The sequence below is a fragment of the Dipteris shenzhenensis genome, chromosome 17, assembly GCF_047967505.1.
Source record: "Dipteris shenzhenensis isolate YYH24624 ecotype China chromosome 17, Dip_SZ_1.0, whole genome shotgun sequence".
Taxonomy (NCBI): domain Eukaryota; kingdom Viridiplantae; phylum Streptophyta; class Polypodiopsida; order Gleicheniales; family Dipteridaceae; genus Dipteris; species Dipteris shenzhenensis.
In genome coordinates, this window is record NC_141612.1 from 33,669,394 (window position 1) to 33,687,074 (window position 17,681).

The 17,681-nt window shown below is 44.9% G+C and overlaps 1 protein-coding gene across 1 annotated transcript in view; it reads left to right on the top strand.

The window, feature by feature from the left end:
* Positions 1–17,681, top strand: part of LOC147892012 (Noc2p family) — a 43,337-nt gene that overhangs the window by 9,980 nt on the left and 15,676 nt on the right. Inside the window, exons 6-8 of the mRNA XM_087388121.1 lie at positions 582–653; positions 811–1,347; positions 1,440–1,742. Of these exons, the coding sequence (XP_087244247.1) occupies positions 582–653; positions 811–1,347; positions 1,440–1,742 (912 nt within the window). The remainder of the gene's footprint in view (positions 1–581; positions 654–810; positions 1,348–1,439; positions 1,743–17,681) is intronic.

Genomic DNA, 17,681 nt, shown 5'->3' on the forward strand with positions numbered 1-17,681 from the left:
GACATTCCTATTGTAATGTATCCTCTCATCAAGGGTCACACCCTTCACAAGGGGTACACACCTCTTCATGCACATACCCTTTGGAGTACACACCTTTTCATGTGTAACTCTTCACTCTCTATATAAGAGAGGCCCAATTGTATGGATGACACACAACAGATACCCTACAGACACTCAAGCAATACAATTATTCCTTGTTCTCTGCTATTTCAGTCTCCTTTCTGTTCCTTAGCACATTTCTAAATATAGTAAATCTAGGATTTCTTACATGAATGTTACACAGTTGAGCCAGCCTGAGAGGAGCTTTGGCCCTCAAATTGGGTCAAACTTACTCTCTGTGTAAGGATTCTTGGTCCAGCCTTAAAGCATGCTTGGCGATGCAGTCTATCAAGTCAGAATCGAATTTTGGCAAAATCTCCAAGAAATTGCTACTCAAATCTTAGTTCATGGTTGACTGAGCATTAGGGAATGAATCATTAAAGGAATGCATGGGTTAACCTTTGTTACACAATGGTGGTCAAGCAATTTCGGTTTTGGGAACAGATCAATTGATTTCTCTTAACCTTATTTTTTAACGCCAGGATCCAGAATTTTTCCAATTCTTAAGGGAACACGATGAGGAGCTGCTTCAGTTTGATGATGAAGATGAAGTGGTGATCTTTCTTCCCCTTGCAAGGTGCTATGTCCTTTCAGTTCTTTCAGTTAGTTGCTCGACATGTCCATGATGCGACCTCTGCATCAAATCCCTGGCCTTTGCATAGAGGTCCCTTTCTCACAAATAATTGTGTGGGCTTTTTCTCTTTTGAACAGAATGCAGAAGATGCAGACGAAACACAGGTTGTTTCTGGGGATGCTGAAGATCAAATAGTCAAACTCGAAGCATCGACCTCAAGTCTATCCACCTCATTAGTCGAAGCTTGGTGTAAGATCATTAAGGAGAAACAGCATATTGGGACTGTTTGCAATCTTCTTCGGGCATATCGAACTGCTTGCCATTATGGGGATGGAGATGAAGACGAATTTGCAAATAAATACAGTATAAGTAGCAGTCATGTTTTCAACAAAATTATGTTTTTCACCCTATCTGAGATAGATGGTGTGTTTAAAAAGCTTCTAGGCATTAATGGGAAAGAAGAGAAGAATGCCAAAGCAATATCAGTTTCTGAGCTGGAAAAGTGTAGTCGATGGAAAAAAGTGGAGCCCTTCATCAGGTCTTATCTAGGAAACACGCTACACATTTTAAATCAGATGACTGACAATCAGATGATTGCATTTACAATTCGGAGGCTGAAGGCTTCTACATGTTTCTTGGGTGCATTACCTCGATTCGCACGTAAATACCTCAAGGTATACCACTTTGAGTTTTAGCATCTGCAGCATCAATTTTTACTGGCCAGCTGATTATACTGCAGTGATGAGCCTTTTCGTCCCATGTGTAGGTTGCACTTCATTTTTGGGGCAGAGGAGAAGGTGCAGTGTCTCTGATTTCTTTTTTATTTATATGGGAAATGGCAATACATATGGGAACAGATTTTCTGGATTCGTGCCTCAAAGGCATTTACAAGGAGTATGCTGCAAACTCAAAGTTTGTCCAAGCATCTACTATACCACGGGTTCGATTTATGGCTAACTGTGTGGTGGAGCTATATGGAATTGATCTTGCTGTTTCTTATCAGCATGCCTTTGTTTTTATTCGGCAATTGGCTATCATTTTGAGGAATGCGCTCACCATGAAGACTAAGGTATGTGAAAGATAAAAAAGTATTATGAACTGGAAGTTTACTTTCTATGATATATGATTCATTAAAATTTGAGGGCACATTGTTGCTTTTTATTGGTATGAATGAGTCTTTCTCTACCTTCCATAGACCAACCTAAACATCAATATTTGAGGTTTGCCTGGACTAGGTGGGGAATGTGGCTTTTAGAAGCTAAGTGCATTGGAAGGTTGAAGGAGTTGCCCGAAGCATACTTCTCATGATTCAGGCTGCAGCCCCGGACACATCAGGAAAAGTTTTCTTTTTTCGGGGAGGTTGGGGAGGGGAGGGAGGGAGGGGGGGTTTATGAAGAGCTTTTACGACAAATTTTGGGCAAAGCTCTAGAAGTTCCTTAAAAATATGACATGAGAAGGAGACATTATTATCTTGAGTCGTGAGAAGTGAGTGGCAAAGACAGTGAAATTCAGATGAAACTTCCCATTCCTTGCTTTGAGGTTTTTTTGCTGAGAGTTTTTGCAAAGATATCTGTTTTTGGAACTTCAGTATTTCATTTTGCACCAGAGATATAATGACAACATACCTGAGATATAATGACTTACGCGTAGTTTTTTGAAGGGATGAAACAATCTTTGTTTGAGCAAAAACAAAAAGGCAAAAGAAGTATGCCAATGAATATAGGAGGTATCCATCACGACTTCACAAGATAGCAATACCAACACAAACACCAAACAGGCTCACATGTTGGGGATACGACACTCTTAAAAAATCCATGATGTGTTTCATGTTACACTGCTAAAACCGCGGCCAAAAATGTGCAAGTCTTGTTTGAGCTGCCACCTTTGGATGAAAAGGGCCACATCCTCTACATGTTATGGTTTCCAGGACCAGGTCCTTTGCAACAAGATCTACATCGAGCATCTCATCAAATGGAAGGACTTGCCAGAAGTGGCAGCTTAAAAGTATTCTGCAGGAGTGCCCGTACTTTTTGGCACATTGATAGCAGCATTTGCTGTCCCAAATGCTCATTAAGTCAGTGGGGTTAGCACTAGGGGACAAATTAGCAAACGGTCTAATTAGGAGGATTTGGAGGAAGGAAAGCCACACCTTCAGATTTGCAGGGATGTATTGATTTGACACCTTACCTTCAATCTACGTCAACCTCCTCCCTCCCTTCTATTCCTGTCAGCCTCAATCATAGTTTAATGAAATGTTTCAGTACTTCGAAACGTGAAACGTTTCAAAAAACATGGGGAAGTTTAAAAAAATCACTTTGTATTTTTGGGTCTAAAAAATACAAATTTTCTGCCCTGCATACATTTAGTATGCTAAAACTGTGCAAAACAAGCTAAAAAGTCACAAAAAGACTTCATAGAATGCCTGTAATACCCAATGATGATTTTGAAAGTGATCAGAACTGTAGACAGAAATCAGTTACATTTACAGAAATGATGAAATGTAGACTCTAAAGACAAGTCACAAAATTTAAAGTGCAATTTACTTACAAAATCAGCAATATATAGAGTCTAGAGTCTCTAGACTACAATCTAAATTATAAAGCTGAAGCCTTAAGCAACGAACTTCAAGTTTCAGATATCAGTTGAGTAGACAGAAATCAGATTTCAGATTACAAAGCTCAAGCCTTAAACTTTAAATATCAGATTTCAGTTTTCAGAACTATGGACAGAAATCAAGTTATCAAATTCACTCTTTGTAGACAATCTCTAGACTAGAATCTAGATTACAAAGCTCAAGAGTCAAGCCTTAAACTTTAAATTTCAAACTTAGTTAAAGTTCAAATCTTACTGAAATCTGAATATTAAGTTTGAAGCCCATATATGAAGGAACAAGTTTGAAGCATCTAGATTCAAAAGTCTGAAAATTCAAGTCATTGAGCAACTTAGCAATGAGTACTCAACGACTCATGGCTAATTAGTAATGATGAAATTTAATCAGCAAGATTGGGAATCTTCCCCCTGACCCTCGGGCCCTTCCTCCTCCTTCTCATCAGCATCATCATCACTATCAAAATATGAAGAAGAGGATGCATCCTGATCCGATGATGATGATGTCTTCTGCTCTTCTGGAGCAGCTGCTATTAAAGGTGGTGCTGCTACTTCCTGCTCGTCTACGTGCTCGAGATCTTGTGGCATGTGCCAACAAAGCCCACTCCTCAACAATGAATGCATATGCATCATCATCCTCATGCACAGGATGAAGCATTTCATCCTCAAGGACCTGCACACGTATCTTATCAGGATTTACCTCTTGTGGACCTTGTATGGTCTTCAGGAGTCCTAGATTGACATGGACATATACGAGCCTACCATACACTGAATGAATTAATAGTAAATACATGTAACGTAACGCTGTATCCTGATTCCATTCATGAACTTTGTATGTTGCATGCATATAAAAGTTTTAAAGAAAATAGATATGCAGTGCTCACACATAAATTTAACAATGCACATATGAATTAACTGTCAGGTTGTCTAGTGCCTAGTCTATTTTGTTTCTCAGTGTGCATAAGTGAGAACACACTCCAATTCCTTTCATGGGCGCTAGATGAGCAATCTTGTGAAAGGACAAGGGCAATCCGCCTCAACTCTGGTGTGCCTCGACCATACTTCTCCCACCAAGTAATAGGCCTCAATTGAGCTTCATGGAGACATGCTGAGATGAGCCAAACTCCCCAAAGGAGTTCCTAAATGCGAGGAAGTTGGTTCTCCAAGTCATCTTGCAACATTGCATCTAGATATGCCCGTTCAAGAATGTAGAGAAGGGATTTGGAGAAAGGGGAATAGAGGAGCAGAAGGGAGAGAGAGAGAGGGAAAGAGGGAGAGGAAAGGGTAGGAGAGAGAGAATGGGGTAGGAAAGAGAGGGAGAGATTGAGAGGGAGTAGGGAAGAGAGAGAGAGTGAGTGAGCGTAGGCAAGAAGGAGGAAGGGAGAGTAGATAGGATTAGATGTCACATCAAAAAGTACATAGTAGGGGATGGATGGAGACTTATATAGTCCCTCCACATTTTCCCCCTAAAGGGCCTCTAATTTGGCCTCTTTTTCCCCTTCATTACAGCCATCCCTTCCCATAGAATTTTGCCCTCAAAATTTCATATGCGGGCTGTTAAATAGGTGCACATTTTCCCCCTCAAAATTTCATATGCGGGCTGTTAAATAGGGATGGATGGAGACTTATATAGTCCCTCCACATTTTCCCCCTAAAGGGCCTCTAATTTGGCCTCTTTTTCCCCTTCATTACAGCCATCCCTTCCCATAGAATTTTGCCCTCAAAATTTCATATGCGGGCTGTTAAATAGGTGCAGCAAACAGCAAATAATAATCAGCCCGGTAGCAGATAGGGGTTGTCCTGGACAATGCTCTTTGGCTGCCATGAGTTCTTATCCTTAGGGAGTCCTTGCTGCTTGATATGATACTTGGTGTAGACTTTGTTTCGGAGTACGTGATCCCTGAAACCCATGATGCGCTCCGGAACATGGAGTATGTGGCTCTCCTCATCCATAGGTGGTAGCTCAGGAAGGACTTGGACATGTTGTCCGACATGTGGCCTAATGGAATACCGTGACTGCCTAGCATGGTCATACAAAGAGATGAAAGGAATTTCACGAGATGTGGCAGTACAAATGATAACGCCCTAAGGTATGTGGACCTTATCGCACAAATCCTAAATATGGCACCATGGTTTATGACGAGCTGGAAAAACTCCTAGATGCCGGATTCATCTACGAGATAGAGCACACTGATTGGGTTTCACCCATTGTCATTGTGCCTAAACGCAACAAGAAGCTCAGAATATGCGTAAACTTAAAAAATGTGAATGCCGCCACAATAAGGGATCACTATCCCCTACCCTTAACAAAAACAGTGTTGGAAAAGGTAGTAGGTTCAGAAATATATAGCTTCTTGGATGGCTTCAGTGGCTATAACCAAGTGCAAATTGCTCCTAAAGACCAATCAAAAACAGCATTTGCTACAGAATGGGGTATTTTTGCATATAGAGTCATGCCATTCGGCCTTTGTAATGCCCCGGCCACATTCTAGGGAGTCATGTTCACAGCTTTCAAGTCATTTATCAATAAGTTTTTACAGGTGTTCTTGGTGCATCCATACTTTTCAAGTTATTTCTTGCTTGCTGATTTTTCACAGCCATGTCTGCAACTAAAGATGGCATACCCACTGTGCATCCATACATAGCCTCGAACGGGCTCATGCCAATAGGGATGTGCTTGGTTCTGTTGTAACAAAATTCAGCAAGTGCTAACCACTTATTCCAAGACTTCTTTGTGTCATGACAGAAATGCCTCAAATACTCCTCCAGCCATTTGTTCACCCTTTGTGATTGTCCATCCGTCTCAGGGTGGTAAGCAGTGCTAGGTGTAAGAGAAGTACCCACTGCTGTAAATAATTCCTACCAAAAGTGACCCATAAATTTTGCATCTCTGTCGCTGACAATCTCCTGAGGGAAACCATGATGCTTAAAAACATGCTCGATGAACTGCCAAGCAATGTGTGATGCTGAATAACGAGTCTTAGTGGGTGTGAAATGGGCCTGCTTTGTCATTCAGTCAACCACTACAAAAATACTATCCCATCCTTGCTCTGTGGAAGGCAACCCTGTGATGAAATCCATAGCAATGTGAGTCCATTTGCCTTCTGGAATAGGTAATGGCTGCAAGAGACCCGTGGGTAACCGGTTGTCCACTTTATTTTGCTGGCAGGGCAAACATTCAGTGACAAATTTAACTACATCCCGCCACAAGCCATCCCAAATAAAGCTCTGTTTGACCTTTTCATATGTCTTAGTAATACCCGCATGTCTTGCCATAGGAGATGAGTGCATTTTCTGTAAGACCAGCAGTCAGTACTTTGAATCTGGCACCAAATAAATTCTGTCCTTGCACCACAACAGCCCATTATGCAGCTTATATTCAGCATGCCCCTGGCTCGATGGCCTCTGTAACTCCACAAATATGGAAGCTGCCTTAGAATTCTGCATGTATTCTTCCTGAATACCATGAATCCACTCCTGGTAGATGGTAGAAATGGCAGACAAACTGCAAGCCCACATATGGGATAAGGCATCTGCAACCACGTTTTCTTTCCCTTTCCTATACTCGATGTCAAAATCATAAGACTGAACCTTAGCCAGCCACCTCTTCTGCTTCATTGACAAGTTGGGCTGCGTAAGGAAATACCTGAGTGTCCTATGATCTATCTTAACCTTGATTTTGCTACCATATAGGTAGTGGTGCCATTTTTCGAAAGCATGGAGGATAGCCAACATTTCCTGATCATACACATGATAATCTAGTTCCTTGGCATCCAATTTTTTGCTTTCAAAAGCAATTACCCCATATTCCTGTCTTAGCACCGCCCCTAATCCTTTGCCACTGGCATCTGCCTCCACAATGAAAGTACGTGAAAAAGCAGGGCATACCAACACAGGAGCACGAGTCTGGGCGAATTTCAGGTCTTCAAAGCTGCGCTGTGCATCTGTAGACCACATAAAGCATCCTTCTTCAAAAGGTCTGTTAGGGGGGCTGCCCTCTTGGCAAACTTGCGAATAAAGCGCCTGTAGAAGGAAGCAAGACCTAGAAATCCCCTCAACTGAGTAGGGTTGCGTGGCTGCGGCCAATCCTCAATGCATTTCACCTTTGCAGGATCCACTCGAATGCCATCCTTGCTCACAATGTGACCAAGATACTCAACCTCTTGTGCCATAATAGTGCATTTGCTGGCTTTAGCATAAAGCTTATGCAACCTCAAAATTTCCAGCACTTGCTTGACATGTCTGATGTGCTCCTGCTTATCCTTGCTGTAAATGAGGATGTCATAAAAAAATACCAGCACATATTTAAAAAGGAGGGGCTGCAAAATCTTGTTCATGAGTGCCTGGAAGGTAGTTGGTGCATTGGTCAATCCAAAAGGCATCACCTTGAACTCATACAGTCCCCTCTCCGTGCGAAACGTTGTCTTGTGCTCATCTCTTGTTTTCATTCTAATCTGATGATAGCCGGACCTCAAATCAATCTTAGTGAAAAACTGAGCACCCTTGAGTTCATCCAACAGGTCATCTATCCTGGGGATGGGAAACTTGTTTTTGATGGTGACCTTATTCAAGTCTCTGTAGTCAATGCACATACGGTAAGAACCATCCTTCTTTTTCACAAGGAGCAGAGGGGATGCAAAAGGAGAAGTGCTATGAGTGATGAAACTCTTATGAAGTAAGTCCCTCACTTGAGTTGCCACTTCTTCCCGTTCTACCTTAGAGAGTCGGTATGGGGCCTTATTGATTGGCTTATTGCCAGGTTCCAGGACTATGGCATGATTTACATCTCTTCTCGGAGGCAATTGTGATGGCAAATCAGCAGACACATATGCAAACTCTGAGAGCAATCTCTGCATATCACAATCATCAACACGGGGAGTGCCACCCTCTTTAGTTACTGACACATTTAATGCATATATGGCGCTGCCCCTCTTGAGCTCTCTGGCCAATTGCCTTCCTGAAATGACCTGCAATTTAGGAGCTGCAATACCATGCAATGTAACTGATCCATTCCTATGGACAAAGCTAAGTGTTAAGGCATTGAAATCCATGCTGATTTTGCCCAGTGATTGCAACCAATCACAGCCTAGGACAACATCTATTGGGCCCATGTCAAGTACCAAGAGATCACCTGCAAATGTATAGTCATGAGAGAACTTAATCCTTGCATCTTGGCAACAAGATCTATTGATCATATGCTGTCCATTGGCCACTTCTACTCTCAGCCCATGGTCTATCTCAGTAGCAATCAGTCCCACCCTCTGTAAGGTCTTGCTGTTAACAAAACTGTGGGTGCTACCGCTGTCCACCAACACATGCACAATCTTGCCATTGATCATCCCTGTTAATCTGATTATAGAGTGTTGGCTGGGCTTCCCAATAAACCTCATCCTCGTTCATAGGAGCATTACCACCTGCATCTTCACGTGCATAAAAGGGTATCACATCGTGGTGCTCCACAAAAAAGATTGTTGGCCTACGGCCTCTCATGCCACCAGTGGGCAGCCTCATCTGCATCATGTGTATTCGCCATCTCATCCTGAGACGTATCCAAAGAACTTGGGACATCAAACAAATCCTCATCATGTGAGAGGTCAATGATCATGCTGAGCTTGGCAGTACCACTGTTGCGCATCTTGCACACATTCCTGTGCTCAGGAGTCCATTTCTCGCCACATTTAAAACATAAGTTGGCCTTCTTTCTGCTGTCCATTATTGCCCGTGTATGCTGTTTTATCTCAGCCTGCTCATTTCCAGCAGTAGGCTTGCCTCTAGGCTTGGCATTAGGATACCTGTAAGGCCTGGCATACGGCATCTTACTACTCGAGACAGTAGGAAAGCGAGGAAATGGTGTTGCTGCAGATTTCTCGTCAGTCCACTCAGCAAACTTAGGCTTCGACCCAGTGTCATACCCCATAGCATGCGAGCTGCCCATGGCATTTCTGTGCTTGCCAGCATATTTAGGCTCGAATACTTCTGCAAGCTGAGCTGCCCTCTCAATTGTTTGAGGGTTATGTGCCTTCACATCTGCAGCAAGAGAAGAACTTAACCCATGGATGAAACGCAGTAGCTTTCCCTTTTCAGATACGTCCTGCACGGAAAGCCTCCAAAAATGTTGCAAGTACTCTTGGACCGTACCGGTCTGTGACAAGGCATAAAATTCAGCCAAGTATTGATCCAATACAAGTGGAGATACAAATGTAGTGACCATCAATTCTTTGAAACCCGGTAGAAGCGAAAATAGTCTTCCAGCTTCGTGAACCACTCCTCCAACTCATTGGGAGTGCGAGTGTCCCCTTTAAACTTACGCAATGTGAGTTTGTCCTTCCTATCCTTGGCTGCATAATTCTTGTGTGTGTAGCCTCCAGAAGTGCGGGCATCATCACGCTTGAGGTTCACATAATCGGAGAAGGGCATCTTAAGTTTGATGGCGTAAGGTAGGGTCTTGTATGAACGCAAAGAATCTGCCAACATATCATCAAAAGTGGCTTGCTGTCCACCACCAACCCCCTACTGCGTAGAAGTTGCTGCCATCTGATGCATTGGCTGCGTGTGGCTATATGTGCTCGTTGGTTGAGCGATAGGTGCATGAACTCCGGGCTGGTTCTCTCTGCCAAATGCATCTCTCCGGAATGATGGCATACCAAAGGGCTGAGAAGAGGACTGATCTCTCTCCCAGGGGTGTGGGCTGCCATATAAACCCAAGCCAACTCCAGGCATACTCGCTGGTGCGGTGAAAGGAGCACTAGCCTGATGCACACCAACGGGTTGGCCCAAAAGACACGGCTCGGCTTGCATAGATGCAGAAAGTTGAGAGCCAAAACATGGCGTGACATCCTGCAAGAAGGTGCTCTGTGGCACATAAAATGCATCATCTATGTCCAGATATTCCCCAAGCTGGGGTACATGCAATGGTCCAGAAGACTAATGCTCATAGGCACGACGGGCATCTGCCATATAACCCCTGCGTGGGGCAGACAAAACATCCTGACTGTCTGAATGGTCCCCTTGCTGGGGTGGGGGCTGCTTATCCTTATCGTGCATAGCAATGGCAGAGGTGATCTGCTGACCAATCTGCTGTCCCATCTGAACAAGAGCCGTATCCTGCATAGCCATGGCTATGGTAAGCTACTGGCTGAACTCTTGTCGTATCTAACGGAAAGCACCTTGGAGCATAGAGGAAAGGGCATCCTGAAGCTGCGTCTGCACTGCCTGGACTTCTTGGAATGCAAGAGAGAGTCTGAGTGGAAGGAACCTCTGCACCAACAGTGGATGCAACCGCTGTGGCAGGCACTTACTCATTCTGAGCAGCCTCATCAGTGTCATGCGATACATCCCGAGGGACACGCTTCGGTGCCATGGGGACTAGCCCTGGAGAGAAGAGCTCGAATATAGGCAAGGGGAAATGGATAACAAAATCTTGCGTAATAAGCACTTGAGATAATGCGTGGAAACACGAAAATGTCGATGGAGAGGCTCGAAAGAAGGGTCGTCAAAGAAGCTTTGAAAACGGGGTCCAAATGAGCCCAAATAGGGCTGTGGAAAACCCCTAAAAGAGGTTGGAATTCTGAGTTTTTTTTTTTTTTTTTGGGTGGGGTTCCCTAAGTCACCTAGGACACTTGGGACTACTAACCTAAGGACTGGTAAGATAGTTCAGACACTAGCTTAGTCTAACCTAACCCTCCTTGTAACCCTAGTTAGTACTAACCTAACCTAGGTCCAAACTAACCAAACCTAAACCTAACCCTTAACTACAATCCTAACCCACCCCACTAAGTATACCTAACTGACCTAACTTGACCCACGGGAATCAACCTAGTTAGGTATCCAACCTTAGACCTTAGTCTAAGGTTGGCGTTGGAAATGGCGTCGCGGCGGCAGCGCAGGGCTCCTTTAGTGACAACAGTTGGTGAGGGCTTGGCGTCGATTGCGAGAGCTTGGCACAGACAACAAAAGGAGACTGACGGGATACTAGCTAACAGTCACGACGGTGGCGGGGCAGTTTGACGGGTTTGCAGTAGAGCTGGTGCGGGTAATGGTTCGGTGGATGGAAGGGAGCTGGTCGGGTAGATGCAGGAGTAGGCGATGACTAGCAGAGGCTACCCGTTTCAAAATTTCACAACCAGAGCTGACGTTGAGTTTTGGAGCTGACGCTGGTGCGATGAAATTTGATTCAGGATTCGAGATGGTCATCAATTGCTCTACGAATAGATAGCAAGTTGGTGCTAAGGCTTGGTTGTTGTTGACGTTGACGTAGGTTGTCAGGCTCGCTAAACCAATCTTGATAGCTTACAGCCTTTCAAGCTGAGTCGTCCATGGCTGTGCCTGGCGTTGATGCTGCGTGTTGCTTCAATGCGGAAGGAAAGGTGAAAGGGAAGACAAAGGTCCAGGGTCAGAGCTTTGATACCAATGTAGAGAAGGGGTAGGGACAGATTTGGAGAAAGGGGGATAGAGGAGCAGAAGGGAGAGAGAGAGAGGGGGAAAGAGGGAGAGGAAAGGGTAGGAGAGAGAGAATGGGGTAGGAAAGAGAGGGAGAGATTGAGAGGGAGTAGGGAAGAGAGAGAGAGTGAGTGAGCGTAGGCAGGAAGGAGGAAGGGAGAGTAGATAGGATTAGATGTCACATCAAAAAGTACATAGTAGGGGATGGATGGAGACTTATATAGTCCCTCCACATTTTCCCCCTAAAGGGCCTCTAACTTGGCCTCTTTTTCCCCTTCATTACAAAGAAAACCTGTCCAAACTGCAGTCAACTCAGCATCATCCAATCAGTCCTTCCTCCCTCCTCCATAGCGGATGCAAAATGTGTGCGATTGCATGGATAGGCCTATGGAACCATGTACATCTCCTCTCCCACAAGGCCATGATCTCTTGCTGTCTGTAGTGTGCACAGGGAAAAATATTAAGGTTGCTGCAAATCTAGATTCTAGGATCTAAATGCAAATGTAACATGCAAAATCTGAAAGCTGCAAATAAGAAAATTAATTGCAGCTAATCGAAAATTGAGGATTCCTGAATTTATATTTACCTTGATGCATCAAGCCATGTGCACCCTTTCAATGCCTCTCCAGCCTTCTACATGAACTCATACACGAGTCCAGTTGTGCATCCTTATTTGTCAACAAGTCGAAGGGTACTGAAAAGGGGCTGCACAATCCCCACAATCTCCTCAGCTGCATTGCCAAAAGTCACCATCAAACACAATGTCCTCAAAGGCACATGGCTTTGGTTTGTTGGAATTATCCCAGCTGAACCATTTCTCACACACCATCCGCCTTAAGTTAGGCTTCACCTTTACCAAGCGTGACAAGACTAAAAAGATAGGCAAAGCGGGTCTTTGCTTACTTGAGAATCTCATGGGAGCTATGCTGTCGAAAAATTGCAAGGGCTTTATGCATCCTTGTCAAGAAAGTCACCATGCTTCGTGCCTTGTCAACCACTGACAAGGCCTCTACTTTCAGCTCCCGCCTGCACAAAGCTGGTGTACGAGCAAGGTTAAAGGAAAGGTCGCACTCAAAGAAGAGCTTGCAAGTGGCCTGACGAGCAGATGCAAGCAAAGTTGTGACCCAACTGGCTCGTAGAGTCTCTGGCCTAGGTGGTATCCTGGATGAACTTGGAAGCCTTGGAGGCTTCACAACTCGCACTGATGCATGGCTAGTGGAAGCACTAGCAACAGAAAAAGAAGCACCCTGTGTAGATGGGGAAATTGGAGGAGGGGGTCCACATGTGACAGACACAATGGGACTGCTGGGTGGAGATCCAAGGCCTACCTCTGTTGATGTAGCCTTGACTCTTGCTCTCTTTGATGGGCCACCTGGTGTGCCTCCCAAAGAAACAATGACATGATGTGGAACTTCTCTCGCACAAGGATGCACACCCTTTTCAGAAATGCCAAGGAGATGTAACCTCACACGAGGTGCACTGCCACGAAATGACCCACCATAAGGCTTGCACTTCCATTGCTTTGAGCCTGAGCTACCATATTGATGCTCCAGGTCCACTTGCTCCCAAACAACATCTTTTGCTCGGCCCATCTCTAATTAGCTGGCTGCTGTGCTGTCCTTGGAATTGGAGTCCCCTCTGATGCTCTGACCTATAGGCTATGACAAGCAATAATGCCCTTTGATAATCTGTTGCCTGCAGCACAAAAAATCATGATAGCAGATAGCTATCAGAATTTTGCAACTAATGTTTAGAGCAGCAGCCAGCTAGCTAATAGCTGGCTACACTAATCGGCAATGAGCAGCCAGCTGCTTCCAATACTCAGAGCAGCTAGCTAATAGCTAGCTACACCAATTGGCAATTAGCAGCATGCAACTAGCTGCTGCCAGCAATGACATAGGTGATAGATCTAGAAAAAGCATAAAAAAAGGGACAACGAAAAAAAAGCACTGTGCACCGTAGAATGAACAGAAGGGGCCAGCGAACTGTCAATGAACAAAAGGGGCCAGTGAATTGTCAATGAACAAAGCACCTGCGTCAACTATGTGCTAACAATTACGAATTGTTGGAATTGCTTGAAGTTCGAATCTCATTGTGCCAAGCGTAGTCGTTGCTGTACTGTTCGTCGTTGAAGCGGAGCTCAAGTTATGCTGCATGCAATTGATTGCACCTCCTTGTCATTGTAGGCTGTAGGCTGTAGTGACTAGTGTGCAGGTACTACGGAGGCCACGATTAACTGACGTTTGGAGATTCACTGGCAGCGAAATTGTTGATTGGAGAAGGAAAGCGGTCGCTTGCAGTGCAAGATTCGTCACCTTGCTTGATAGCTGGTTGCTGTGAGCAGGCTATGGCCTCATGGAGGCTGCTGGGCTTGGCTATGGAGGTTGCAGGTACTTGAAGAGAAGGACTGTGCATATGCGCCACCGTACGGAAGATTTCGCCTCCAAAAAGTACAATTTTGAGAAATGTGTGAACCTTGTATACCCTACAGTACAGTGTACACTACGTTTCATTGCACCTGAAACGTTTCGAAACGTTTCAGATTCGATGAAACACATTTCATTGTGACTATGGCCTTAATGCCCATCTCTTTGTGTGTTCTCTCTCTCTCTCTCTCTCTCTCTCTCTCTCTCTCTCTCTCTCTCTCTCTCCCCCCCCCGCTCAGCCTCTCTGCTCGCCCGCTCCGCTTCCCCCATCAGCCTTGCCTCTCAGCCGCTCAGCCTTCCCGCCACTCAGCCTCCCCGTCTGCTCTCTCTCCGCTGCTGCATGCTAGCCTCTCCACCCGCTAGCCTAGCCTAGCCTCTCCATTCGCTAGCCCCCTCTACGTACTAGCGCCTCCACCTCCGCCTGCTTATAGCTCGCCATACAAGGGGGGTTCTCATCAGCTAACCCAGCCCCAGGCTGAGCTGAGCCCGTGGCTCAGTCTGAGGTGTTAGCTCAAATAAAGGGGTCGTTGATTGCGCAGGTCTTTTTCAATATGGAGTTCTCGCAAACGAAGCTTTTCCCATCGACTCCAGCCACCAAGAAGCCATCCTATGCCGCCATGGCATTGACGCCTTCCCCCTATGCTCTGACTTATCATAGATTTCAAAGTAAGCTTGATCCACACGAACGGCTACAGCAAGAACTCAGAGATGCAAAGCTCCGCATTGCTTCTTTGGAGAAGATAGTTTCAGAAATGAAGAATGAAGGCAGACAAGAGGTAATACAAGAAGCCCTACGACAATGCAACACCGCGGCTCCGACATCACAGCTTGTAGTCAAGGTCCAAGAAATGGTCAACACTGAGAGGGAAAGAATGAGGGAGTGGAACGAAGGAGACAGAGAGAGAGAGGGGGAGACACAAAAGTGTGGGTGTAAAGTGTTGAGCCACACCACAAACTCATAGGTTTTATTAGGATTAGGCTTTCACCCTATGACTGTCTTAAGACAGTCATAGATGTCATATCTTTAATAAAAGGGAGGCAATGTGCCTTTACCCCAACAACCTCCCACCTAAAGGCCAATGTGCCTAAAGGGGAGAAAAGAATAAAAATTACAGCAATATACAGTTACTGTATACAAGACCATAAAATAAGAATGGTCTCATCCTAATCCCATGATGTGGCAGCAAATCTGCAGGATTATCATCAGTATGCACCTTCACAAGTTCAAGTCGCTTGTCTTCCAGTACCTCCCTGATGAAATGGTATTTCACATCTATGTGCTTGGTCTTTTGATGAGAGACCGGATCCTTTGCCAACATGATAGCACTCTGACTATCGCAATGCAAAACTGGCATATCTCCTGTAATGCCCAAATCTCCCACCAGCCGAGTAAGCCATATTGCTTCCTTGCAAGCCTCAGTGGCTGCAACATATTCAGCTTCAGTGGTTGACAGTGCAATGCATTTCTGCAACCGAGACACCCATGATATAGCACCTCCTGCAAATGTGAAAATATAACCGGTAGTAGACTTCCGGTTATCTGCATTCCCTGCATAGTCTGAATCTGTAAAACCATGCACCAATGCATCCTGCCTACCATAGCATATGCACATGTCTTTGGTACCCTTGAGATACCTCAAGACACCTTTCACTGTTTCCCAGTGCCGCTTGCCTGGATTTGCCATATACCTGCTGATGACTCCCACCGCAAAAGCAATATCCGGACGAGTGGCAACCATGGCATACATCAAAGAACCAACTGCAGATGCATACGGAACCTTGGCCATTTCAGCCTTATCATCATCTGATCTGGGGCTGTCCTTACTGCTGAGTTTTAAATGTGGAGGCAACGGGGTACTAATAGACTTCCTCCCCTCCATTTTAAACCTCTGCAGTACTTTGTCAATGTACTCCTTCTGTGACAGAAACAAAAGTCCCTTGGACCTGTCACGAATAATCTGCATGCCAAGAATATGGTTTGCATCACCCAAGTCTTTCATGTCAAAAGACTTATGCAGTTGTTTCTTTAAAGCACTAATCTCCTGCGGAGATTTACTGGCAATCAGCATGTCATCCACATATAGAATGAGTAGCATCAAACTGCCATCCTTTGCCCGTTTGGTGTACAAGCAATGATCGGTCTCACACCTATGATACCCTTGGGACTGCATGAAGGCATCAAACTTCTTGTACCATTCTCTTGGCGCCTGCTTGAGTCCATACAAGCTCCTCTTGAGCTTACACACAAGCTGCTCTTTCCCTTTAACAGCATATCCCTCTGGTTGACTCATATAGATCTCATCATGGAGATCTCCGTGAAGAAAAGCAGTCTTCACATCCATCTGACATAAATCCATGTCCTCATGAGCAACAAGAGCTAACACTGCTCTCAAAGTAGTCATCTTGACTACAAGGGAAAAGATCTCATCAAAGTCAATGCCCTTCTCCTGCTTAAATCCCTTGGCAACCAATCTGGCCTTATACCTCGGTAAAGCATTTGAATCCACTTTGACTTTGTAAACCCACTTGCATGGCAAAACCTTTCTGCCTGCAGGTAGCTGCACCAAGTCCCATGTATCATTTTGAAGTAGGGAGTCCATTTCTGACTGCATGGCTTTCTCCCACTTCCTTTTCTCTGTTCTTCCCATAGCTTCCTTGAAGCTGGAAGGCTCACCACAATCTGTCAGCATGATAAAATCAGCCACATTATTGGCTCCTGGAACAAACCTGTCAGGAGGCCGTTGTACACAGGTGCTCCTCCTAACAAAATGTTCAGGATTAGGCTGCTGTCTAGCCTGTTCGTCATGCATGACGGGTGGCTGTACCACCATATTTGGCTGTTCTACAGCCCCATTTGCTGGCATATCCAGTGGTGCATCATTGGCAAAATTGTCTGGCTGATTTTCAGCCTGTATACCCTCTTGAACAGGGTTATCTACAGCAGCCTGCTGCTGCATATTAATGGGCATTCTTTGCTGTCCGACATCATCATAAACAACCCTCCTGTATTCCACAGGTTGCACGGGTTCTTTGTGTACACTATCCTCTTTAAAGATGACATCATTGCTGCGTATAATCTTCCGTTTGACGGGATCCCATAACCTGTACCCCATTTCACCTTCGTCACCATAACCCATAAAGATGCATTTGGAAGACTTTGGCTCCAGTTTGGTGCGCAGTTCTTTGCGTATATGAGCAAAGCACTCGCAGCCAAACACACGTAAGTGCTTATATGAAGGTGGCTTGCCAGACCACACCTCCTCTGGCACTTTCAACTCCAAAGCCTTGTTCGGCGACCTGTTAATTATGTGAACTGCTGTTTGCACGGCTTCTGCCCAAAAGCCATGGGGCAATGCAGCATAAGACAACATACATCGAACCTTCTCCTGAATAGTTCGATTCATCCGCTCACTCACACCATTTTGAGATGCATTATGAGGGGCTGTGAGTTCCTGTTTAATGCCCTTAGCTTTGCAAAACTGTACAAAAGCATGTGACACATACACACCCCCATTATCGGATCTGAGGCATTTCAG